General features: G+C 43.0%; 1 protein-coding gene across 2 annotated transcripts in view; it reads right to left on the bottom strand.

The window, feature by feature from the left end:
* Positions 1-42: 42 nt before the first annotated feature.
* The window catches only part of LOC103904206 (ethanolaminephosphotransferase 1), a 42,602-nt gene continuing 31,225 nt past the window's right edge, over positions 43-11,419 (bottom strand). For both annotated transcript variants that reach the window (XM_009285597.1, XM_019473768.1), the window contains 4 exons: positions 10,122-10,170; positions 7,755-7,935; positions 3,287-3,469; positions 43-2,110 (listed from right to left, as the gene is read on the bottom strand). In XM_009285597.1, coding sequence (XP_009283872.1) covers positions 2,045-2,110; positions 3,287-3,469; positions 7,755-7,935; positions 10,122-10,170 — 479 coding nt within the window. In that variant the 3' untranslated portion in view covers positions 43-2,044. The remainder of the gene's footprint in view (positions 2,111-3,286; positions 3,470-7,754; positions 7,936-10,121; positions 10,171-11,419) is intronic.

The raw sequence follows: 11,419 nt of genomic DNA, 5'->3' as shown, positions 1-11,419 counted from the left end.
GTGGCAGTGTATCTGGTATTGGATGTAATATTTAATTTCATCAAACAGTGAGATTGCTGGGTGCATGCCTACATCGAACTCATCGTTCCCCTTCAAACACCATCAGAACTGCCTGTTTAGCATCCTTCATTAAATAAACAGCCGTCAGCCTTACTCTAAGAAAAAGAGTCCTTGGGCAGTTAGGGAGCGCCTCGGTGGAGACCCCACGCTCACTGGGCATCGCGCAGGGTAGGGGCACGGCCACCCCACCAGCGGGGAGGAAGGCTGGAAGAAGACTCCTCTCGTTCCAGCTGCAGCCCCGGAGCTGGACCGCAGCGGTGCCGGAGGGCGCGGGAGCCTCCCTTCCCTGCAGGGCTCTCGGCAAAATCTCCAAACCAGCATTAACAGGATGACCTAACTCGAACCTTAAGCTGCTTGAACTGTGACTGTAGTATGATGTTTGTTTGGGGGGGCGGGACCCTCATCATGCTCACTTGGTAGGTGTAACGTGTATACTTTCAAACCGCAAGAAACTTTGCAAGTCGGTGTGGTGTTTCTGCTTTGTGAAGAGGGGAAGCTGACGTGCCGTCTTGTCCCCTGGTACCCACGGTAAGGGCTGCCAGGGGAAATCAGCCCTACTGACGTTGTGGCAGGTCAACTACTGTAACAGGCAGTACAAACTTAACTTGAAGCTGTTCACAAAGACATGACTAGTCGGTGCTCAGCTGAAAATATTAATAGGAGCTACTGATGTAAGGGTATGTTAACTGGGGAAAAAATGATGAGGCTGGTGATAAAGCCAGAGAAGAAGGTGAACTTAAGGCTCAGCGTCTCAACAACTGCGCTTCTGCCCTGCTTCTGACAAGTGAGATAGTTAACTAGTTAATAAACATCCCTCTGTGCCAGAAATGTAATTTAATGCTTCCCTTGGGGAAAGTGGACAGATTGTTTCATTAGTGCTTCAAGGCCACAGAGTCCCCCTGGCTAGGGCAGCGTATCAAAAGAGATGAAACTCAAATTCCTACTCCTTCCTCCAAGGCACACAGAAAACCTACATATATTATAGATGAAGTGAGCAGTTTACATCTGCATGCAAATGTGTAATGTCTAAAAAAAGCTTTTCTTGTCTCAGTTCTTTTTCTTTTTTTTGTCATTATCTAAAACCACAAGAATTTGTTTCAAGCACACAGGCAAATAATTATTTGCTTAGCATTTTGCACTCATAGATGAGGTTTGACTAACTGGTTTTGCAGTGATATATGAGAATCTTCAAAGGTTTGTTGGCCAAATTTATTCTCAGCTGGTTACCTTTGTAGGGTGTATTGCTTGTTGCTACCAAAATATCAACAATGCGCTTGTTACTGCCTAGAAAATAAGTATAAAGGCCAGCTGCTGCTGTACGGAGCCTGCATTTCTGACAGATACAGGTCAGCTGAGACTCATCTTAATGCTGGAGGGAAAAAAATCATACGTTTCAAAAACACTTTACTGTACCCATAGCTTTCTGAGCTTGTTCTCTTTTCTTCAAACACTCATTTGAGGTGAGGAAAAGACTGAACGTACGTAAGCCCTTCAGGAGGTTGTATGGAAGAAATGAGTTGTGAGAAAATAAATACGGAAAATGAAGCAGGCACAGATGTCTGAGTGGGAAGGACATACAGGGAGGGTTTGCGTTGCCGGGGTCCCACTGGTGACTAGGCTGGGCAAAACCAGTGCTGGTTATAAACCATCAAGGATCTCATGTAAACCAGCATGGATTTATCCAGGACTTGGGACACAGTGGCAAGGAGGAGGAAGACAAAAGCTTCCGAGAGGGTAGTAACACGGCATTAGTGAAGAGAATAAATATTAGCAGCAGAACAACTTGGTAAACACTTCTCTGCTGGACGGGAATCTTCCTCTGAGATGAAGCATCTTGCTGCATAGCTCATTGTCGCAGTGGTTCGGATATCTGGACTATTCTATTCTTTGGTTATTTTAATTAGATTAATTGCAACTATTTATCACATCAGAAGAGCTGCAAATCTCCACGTCAAGTGTTACAGTCTGATCATAGTGCAGGTGTTCACTCTTGGACACGTTTCTTCAGGGAAAAGATGTAAATGTTCAAGTGCTCACTCAGCTGCCTTCCCTAAAGAGAAATGATGGAGATTAGCAACTGGTTTTGTATGCGCTTCACAATTCACCGTCTCTCTTCTCCCAGTCGGAGAGGGGAGGACCCAGCCACGGTTCTCGTGTACTTGGGGACCTACGAGTACATGGGGACGTACAAGTATTCAAGCAAGAGAGCTGTGGTCTTTGCATTCTTCTTGCAGCGCACTGATGGGAAGTTAAATCACCACAGACCAGATTCACAGATGATATAAACTGTGCTGGAGGTGGGCCCCCTCGCTCAATAGTGAATTTTGACCAGGTATTTCCATTCTGACCTCCACCGACTGGCCCGTATCAGTGCTGGGGTAAAATCTACTATGATGCCAATGTCTGCTGACAAAAGGCTTCTTTCAAAGAAAAATCCTTACATCCCAATGGTGTATCTGAAATCAAAGAATGCTGACCAGCTCCCTGTGAAATGAGGTCTTTGCCATGCAAGGTGTTTTATCTGAAAGCAAACCCCCATTAAGACACTTTCCTAAGGATTATTTGACAATACTCTTTAGAAAAGAAGGCATTAACTGAGGAAAAATGAATTTAAGCAGAAATTCAGATGACAATAAATGACAAAACTGATATCTAGCAGACACAAAAATGCCCTGGTAAGGCTGGATGAACTGGAAAACCATTCATGTCTCCAGCTTGAGAGATGCTAACAGAGGGCCAAGAAAAGATTAGAAATTAGAACAGCTATTTTGCTTGCAGATTCAAAGCAAAGTGAACCTTATTTTATGAATTCTATTCATGTCACTTTGCATTTTACCTTCCTATTTTTTCAGTCAAGTAACCTCAGGAAGAAGAAAGGGAAAAAAAGAGGTGGGAGCATTCATGCTACATGGGTCGACTGCTACATAAAACCAGTCCATAAATATTCTGATTGTGATGGGTTTAAAGCCAAAACCAGTTGGCTACATTGGAATAATTCAAATCAATGAAGTTGCTGCACGTACAAAAAGGCACTGCCTGCAGTAAATGGACTTTTTTTTAACTTTAGACTAAAAAAAACAATACACAGAAAAAAAAAAACCATAACTGAACATTCAGACTCCCAGACACTGCCCCAGCTAGACAGCGTAGAAACCGATCCCAGACCCCATCTTCCTTCCCGCCCTGGTGCAGCTCTCCCGTGGCCGCTTTGGAGGTGCCCACTCACCACGCAGACCCCGTAGTGTACATGGGCGGCCGTGACCAGGGCGGTGAACACGGCGAGCACCACTTCTTCCGTCCAGCCCAGCAGCCCAGAGATGGCTGCGTAGACCACCAGTGCCAGCGGGAAGAGGAACCAGTGGAAGAGCTCCGGCCGGGTGCTGCTCATCTGGCAGATGATCACCTTGCACTGTCGGAGCAAAAGGCACCAGGTGAGAAGCGCTGGGTCAGCCCGGGGGTCTAGGCAAAAGTACGTCCATTTTCTCTGCGGGTTGCTTTTGATGAGGGGAAAACAAGGCTAGCGTTCAAAATGGGGCTTGTTTCTGGTGTGAAAACTACTACAGATACACCTTTGTGCCTTATTGTCTGTGAGTCTTAAAGGACTTTATTACAAGTAATTTAAAATACACACTTCTTTTCTGGGGACAGTGTTTTGACATGCTTTGCTTTATGAGCCGAAGCACATCTTTGCAAAAGGGGAGCTGTTTGACACCTCATGCTTTCACACAGGCTCGTGAAGTTGTGATCCCAAATGAAATGTGCCACCACTTAATCACTGGGAGAGCGTACTGGTGTTTTGATCACACGGCATGACAGAAATATATTCTGGTTCATTGTATAGAAGGGAGGGAAGGTAATATATGCCACTTTTCAATCCTGTTTGTCTTTTCTAGCACTCCTTCATGTACTGAAACACCATTTTCTTGGCTCGATCATGGCGGTGGACTCCCTGGAGATGTAGCTTGGGGCCCAGGGAAAGGGATCCCACTCAGAATGGCAGAAAAAATGAATACATGGTGCATGGTTTAACTGAAAGCAATTAGCTTAATTTTACAGAGTTCTTGAAATGTAATGAGTTGAAGTTCAGATTTTTAAAACCAGTTAAGCGCGCTTAAGTGTCTTACCTGGTTTAGAGTCCTTAAGAAATGTGTCTCATATACACTATTCTCTTTTTTAAAATAAGGGGTTTAGGCACAGCTGAAATATTTTTTCAATTTAAGTTTCTATCAAAATTTAAATGTGGTTAAAAATAGATTTTATGTATCCTGAAAACAGTAGAAGAATGAAAAATTCATTCCCTGCACAGTGCCTGAAATCCTATGACAGCAGCAGTATGAGTCTGACCATAGGGAAAGAATACTGGCTTTACTGTCTGTGCTGTGGAAGCTGAAGAATGCAAAAATAAACCGTGAAAAAATAATAAACTTTCAATAATGCAAGAAGTAAGCATTTGTACCTAATGTGAATATTTTTGCTTACAATGCATTATCAGTATTGATTATGAATTTTTTGAATAACACTAGTCTTATGAGTCCTTTGGGAATAATTCCAGAGGGTATCAGAAATTGCTAAAGCAATCTATAGGCTATAATTTTTCTGGCTGAATAATTGCACCTGTCCAGAGGTTGGATTTCACATTGTTTTAAACCGTTATTGCACCGTGTTAAGTATGGTACTCGATTTCTCATAAAGATTGCTTATTAATATTTGGAGCAATTCACCTTCAGTGTATCACAGGACTGCAAAATGGACTATGCTCTGCACTCCTCCCTCAATTCCTTATTCCCCCTGGTCCTGAAGCACTGACTCACACTACAAGCGAGGCAAAAACAACATCAGGAGATGAAAGCGCTGGAGTCTGGAGAGGCAGACTGGAGAGAAAAGGTAAGGCTATGGGACTGTGCTTTTCCATCCCCCTCGGCCACACCTTGCAATGCTCTCCGGTCCTCCTGAATTTAAACCTCTAGCAGCTATGGTTTGTACCCCTGGGTAGGTCCTTAGCGTCTTCTCTCTTACCATCTCCCCTGGGAGGTTCCTCATGAAGCATCTCCTGAGTCTGAGCTGCCCCTGCTCGTCAGCCAGCCACCATGTCGGCCACTGCACTCCTGCTATGGTGATGGCTGAAGGTCCCCTCCGTGGGACTTACCCACTCTGTCCCCTCCTCCCGGACTCAAACACGTGCCTCTAAGGGCTTCCTAAGTGGGAGCTGTGACAGTTGTGCTCTGTGGTGATTTCCCCAGACCTGGATATTTCTGAAGAGTTGCCCTACGAGCAAATCTCAAAGCAAGCTCTGAGCCTCTCGGCAGGAGAGGTGGTCAACCCACAGGCAGTCCCACTGCCGGCCGTGGGGACTGGGAAAAGAACTCCTCCTCTCAGGGATAAGCAGCTTTCCTTTTTTAGGCCTCGGAGGCCTTTTTGCCTTAGTTTAGCCAAAAATGCTGGAAATGGCCTGTCTTTCTGCCTGCTCCCAGGAGACCGTCACCTTCCCTACTCGTCCTGACATTGCACGGCTACGAGGCCAGGTCTGAGACCAGGCGTTTAGCCCAAGGGATCTGCTGGGCAACTAAATATGTTGTCAAAGGCATGAGGCGTTCAAGATACTGGCAGGTAGAGAAACGTGGGCTGCAGTTTGTGGTCTACAGAACAGATAATGGAAACCCAGCGTGTCAGAGTACCATGGAGAAGAAAAGCATTGCCATGTCAAGCCTTACTCTGATGCTGCAGGGAACGTGTTTGTATAAGGGACCAGAGGAGGTGAAAGGAAATACAGGCTTGTTTTTCACTTTTAAAATGTTATAAATTCCAACTAACACACATACATTTTTAATACTTGCTTTTAAAATGTTAATAATTTCCACTAACATGCATACATTTTTAATTCACGCGAACCTCTAACACTGCAGTAGATGTTTCAGTAAAATCAAAAACAAGGCCTGAAGAATATGCATTGCACTCACTGTCTAATAAACTGTAGTCTACAAAGAAACTTCTGGATTGCCATACTATTTTTCTTCTGCAAGCATCCTGCCACAATTTCTCTCAGTTGGTCAAGACGTATGTGCAGAACCTGCCATCTGCCAAACTCTGAAAGCACTTTCCTCACTGGTATGAAATAACTGTGTTTCTCACTCAGGAATCTACACTGTTCTCTTAAGAAAAAGGGGTAGATTACGTAATGACAAATGCATACAATAAAACTTATACTTCTGAAAATAACCTAACTGTTGTGAGATTAAGTCCTTAAGATGGAACCATGTGTAGGTTTATCCATTTATAGGATACATCTGACAAGCATCACAATTATGATTTCTTTTCCATTCCTGAATACAAATTTCTAGAGAGGTTATGCTTTCTCTTTTAAAATCCTACATTTTCAAAGATCTCTCTCATAATGCAAGGCACTTCAAGCCTTTCACTTTTTAAATTGGATATAGTGTTGCTCAGTGACACGATTTTAGATGGTGTTGGAGACTATTTTCCTAAAATTACACTAGTCACTATCCTTTAGGGTATTTTAGCATTAAATGGAGGAACACCTTTCTACTTGGCTGCAGCTCCCTTGCCTCTCTCCTGGCAAGGAGAGAGGCAAAGGGCCTCCTCCAGCGAAGAAAGCCCCGGGTTAACTGCAGTGCTCAGCATTACTGTCTGCCTGCCCTTGTTATTACTTCACCGAGGTTTATGTTGCCTCACAGGCATTAAAAGCGGGAAATTGGTCACAATGATGTGGTATAGGAGAAACTAACCTGTGGGCAGAGAGCCATCGCAAGGCCCCTGCACCTCTTTATGTCTTTCCCTAAAAACAACTTATTCCAAACAGTGATGGGAAACACTAGTCACTATCCTTTAGGGTATTTTAGCATTAAATGGAGGAACACCTTTCTACTTGGCTGCAGCTCCCTTGCCTCTCTCCTGGCAAGGAGAGAGGCAAAGGGCCTCCTCCAGCGAAGAAAGCCCCGGGTTAACTGCAGTGCTCAGCATTACTGTCTGCCTGCCCTTGTTATTACTTCACCGAGGTTTATGTTGCCTCACAGGCATTAAAAGCGGGAAATTGGTCACAATGATGTGGTATAGGGAAACTAACCTTGCCTCACAGGCATTAAAAGCGGGAAATTGGTCACAATGATGTGGTATAGGAGAAACTAACCTGTGGGCAGAGAGCCATCGCAAGGCCCCTGCACCTCTTTATGTCTTTCCCTAAAAACAACTTATTCCAAACAGTGATGGGAAAATGCGGGATCAGCTGAGCTGTAGGATACATGTATGGACCATGTATGGAATGTATGTACCACACTAATGGGCACAACAGCAGGTGAAGGCTACAACGCCCCTACTCTTGCTGGTAAATCGATGCTTGTGTTGAGCTTTCTTTTACGTTAGACAAGTCCCCAGTTCTGCCTATGTGTTGGGGAATATCTGTTATATTTCTCGAAGTAAGGCCTCCCCAGGGCTGTTCATAAACTCCCCAGAAAAAAAAGAACCCTCATAAAAATGTTATGCTGTGGTAGAGTAAGTATCGCAGTACTGTAAGTGTCCAGACAACTGCTGTGGTGTATTTTTATACGAGAGGATAACACAGAGGTAGAAGAGCGGTGTGATTCTGCTGAGTTTGAACTACAGTTTCTGCTCCCTTCTGCTCATTCACATAAACATAGAAAGCTGTCTCTAAATAATAGTACCACCACAAACATACTTACAATAACGTTTGAGAAAGCAACCCCAACCATCCATAAAAACAATCTTGGTTGTTTTGCTAATATGTTGCCTGGAGACAAAACCACCCATACTGTAAGAAGAACGAACAGCAACAGAGGTGACACAAGAGGTAGGAGTCCTTCATACAAGGAATCATTCTTCAGTGTTTTCTTTAAATGTGCTCTGTAAATAAATACAATCATTTTATGGAGTAAGAACATTTATCCGTTCTATTTCCGCACGGTAACTTTAAACTCTAGCCTAAACTCAGCCCAAGAATTCATCTTGCAACAGAACTACCTGTGCAAATGTGCTAGATACCCAGACATTTTATGAGAAATTGTAGGATACCCAAGTAACATTTATTTCTGGGAAAAAATTATATCGTTTTATTCGCATAGCTTCTGGTCAGCTTCACCAGCTCATCGTTACACATGAAGTGAGCTGCAGTAGCTCCATTGTTGTAGCAGTCACCCAAATGCACAGCATGCAGGCTTGTGGTGAATTCAAAATATATATTTTTTAGAGGACGAAACTTCTGACATGAGGCATGAAATTACTTCAACCAATACGCCCCACGTTTTCGGTGGCAACGCAGTCAAGCACATGGCTGGCAGGCGTTGCTGTTGTTTAGGTCTAGAGGTGATGCTGCTAGACAATCCTGCACCATTGCCAAAGTACAGCCTAAAGGGGAGGCTTTTTTTGCTAATTAGAGTACAGGAAAATTAATGATGCATTGTGTTTTCTCGGATATTTTAAGCTGTCTTTTAAAGGTAGTACTATTAAAGGTAGTAAATGATTCTATTTTCTGTCAGCTAGGAAAAAGGTAACTGTAAGATCAAGAGCTTTTGCGTCTATCTTGCATCTTTCTCACTCAGGCAAAACTCATTAAGAGGTTATGAAATGAGTAGGAGGTTTAATTTATTGAAGTTCACTATCATTAAACCATTTCTTCATACCATAGTTCAGAAGAGCAATTCTGTGTTTGAAGTGTACTGGGAAATGTCCTGTTTAAAATCTCTGAACATTTGTATTTATAGAAACAGCAAGACAAAAATCCAGTAAATATCTTTCTCATTCCAAAAAAGAACATTCTTCTGACAAAATAACACCTGAGAACAGGCGGCAGGATGAAGAAAGAGAGGAGATGATTGGAAAACTCAAATTCCTCATCACCAAATAGCTTGTGTGTACATCCTTCAAGCAACCCTGGCTGGATGTTTAGAATTACTGTGCTCTTCTGTTCAGAGGAGTGATAAACCCACCGGAAGGCTCGAGAGACACTATGTCAAATGATGACTTGAAAACGAAAACACTAAACAAAAGTCCTGACGTGAGAGGAAAGAAAGCAAAAATTAAATGTTCATGGGGGCAAATGCTGCTTCTGCCAGGGACTGACATGCCCGAGGTGCTGTCCTCCTTCTCCCAGTCTTCCCCGAACAGGAGTCCCTTGCTCCACTGGTCCCCAGTCCCCTCCTGCTGCTGCTCCCATCACCCTGCCCCAAAGCCCAGCCTTTCTGCGGGTCCTCAGCCTTTCCTGCCCCACATCTCCTGACTCTCCACTCTTCCTGCCCCAAACTCAGGGTTATTCATGCTTTTATTAACTACACTGAGTAGTGCGACAAGAAAAGGGCTGTGTAGGAGCAATGCGTTATTGTCTTACAGTCTCTCCAAAATTTAAATGTTAATATTAATTTCTCCTAATTCCTGAAGACAGGCAGTGACAGTCCCTCCTCCAGGACACTTAGGATCTGAGAGACCTGATGTGACAGATGAGTGAAATGAGCTAGCAAATACTAGAGGAAGGCAGGCAGCATTAATAAAAATAGGCCATCGGAGTATAAACTAACCGTGTATAAAATGCCTAGGTGCAGCAAGCCAACTCCTAGATGTAATCACAGCTTGCCACCTGCCTCGCCTGTACCTGATGGCAATTATCTGCAGACTTCATACAGAGAAGAGTTTTACAGAAGGATCTGAAAGACAATAAAGTACTTCACGGAGTGCAGGATGATCAGCTACAGAATTTTACCTAGAGCATGTAGAAGTTACAAATCACATTTGACTGCAAATAAAATGCAGTGTTTATAACTACAGAGCTTTCATCAGTTTACTATGCAGGAACAGCGTGAGACTGCCTGGAGAATGGCAAGTGAAAGGAAGAGGAGAGGAGTCATAAACATGGAAAAGAAACCAGTCAGGTTCTCAAAATTGACCAGAAAAACCTTTTACTACATTATCAGGACAGCAGCTGGCTGAAAGAAGCTAGGCTACTTCAAGCATTACATTTATCTCTCAAGCGAGGAAACTGTTAAATATGCAGAATTAAATGGGAAGGGATAGAACTTATTTAATGTTAGTTAACTTACCTGTGAATGTTGTATAGTGTTTGTGGAAATGAAAGAAATAAACTGAAGCCTGGAAGAGAAAAAGATTCATATGTAATGATATACAGTCCTGCTACACTGATGACCTCAGAGTTTTCTCGTATGATAACAGAGCTAGTGTGCTATTTTGAAAATGACTCAGTATTCCTGTACTCATTACAGGATATGAGCTGAGTTTGGAGTCTTTAGGCAATAATAAAACCTTCCTCATCTTTCCAAAAGTTAGCTGCTAGAAATAGTTGCCAATACAGATTTTCTTGCATAATGAGTGACAAGACCAGAATGATTTTTAAAAATTCTGATGCAGTTAGTAGGTAGGATCAGTTATTTGTCATACAGGTTCCTCTGCTGGACCCAAGAAAGATCATGGCCCCATTTTGCATGAGCTGCTCTCTGTTTATGTAGAAAAAACACAAGTCTGACACCAAAAGCTTTCCAATGGAATATATAAAGACAATTAACCTCAAACAGGGCTGCCCACATTACTGGGGAAATAACAGGTTTATAGTTCAATATACTAAGGTTCAACTAATGATCTGCTTTGCTGATACAATGGCTGAAAGGAATTAACTTTCATGATACGGCCATCATTGGAACGAGTGAGGGGGTTTACTTTTTTTTTTTAAATACAGCTGTGACCTTTCTGGAGCTCAGCTTTAACCCGCAAAGGACAAGGAATTCACCTTTGCTAACGCTGTGTCTACTTGCATCGCTGCCGGTATTACCAACACAGCTGCTAACAGCCCTGGAGCTGCCTGAAGACCCAGTTGTACCCCGTCTGACACCCACATCCCAGATACGTTGGTCCACCCAAGGGTCAAAGAAGACCTCCCAGCAAGAAGTGGAAGTTCAAGGTTTAAACGAAAAAGCAACAGTATTAGTCAGCCTAACTGGTGAAAATATATATAATCCTTTTTTAATCTGTGACACCCATTTTCTACGTGTTTCCCTGCAGAGCTTTTTGGGTTTGGTTAGGTTTTTTTCCCCACTTTCTGTGTATCAAGGGATTTTCCCTGGTCTGTTTGCTGCTCGGAGATTGCTCTGGGTAGCACATTTCTGCCCGGCTTTTATAAGGCATGAGGATTGGTTTTGATGCACTAAATTAATACATAATTCCTATTTTGTTATGGGCAAGAAAAGCACTCTGATGTTGTGAGCCTTCTGTTTTTACCTTAAAAAAAAATCTCATTTAAGAAACACAGTGAACTGTTCGTACAGAAAAGTGGCAAACTTTAATCTCATTATTAGAGATAAGGAAAAATAAGAATGAACAGAGGAAA

Source organism: Aptenodytes forsteri, unplaced genomic scaffold (genome assembly GCF_000699145.1).
Source record: "Aptenodytes forsteri isolate BGI_AS27 unplaced genomic scaffold, ASM69914v1 Scaffold23, whole genome shotgun sequence".
Lineage (NCBI taxonomy): Eukaryota > Metazoa > Chordata > Aves > Sphenisciformes > Spheniscidae > Aptenodytes > Aptenodytes forsteri.
Note: the sequence above shows the minus strand (reverse complement) of the source record. Positions and strands in the feature narration are given on the sequence as shown.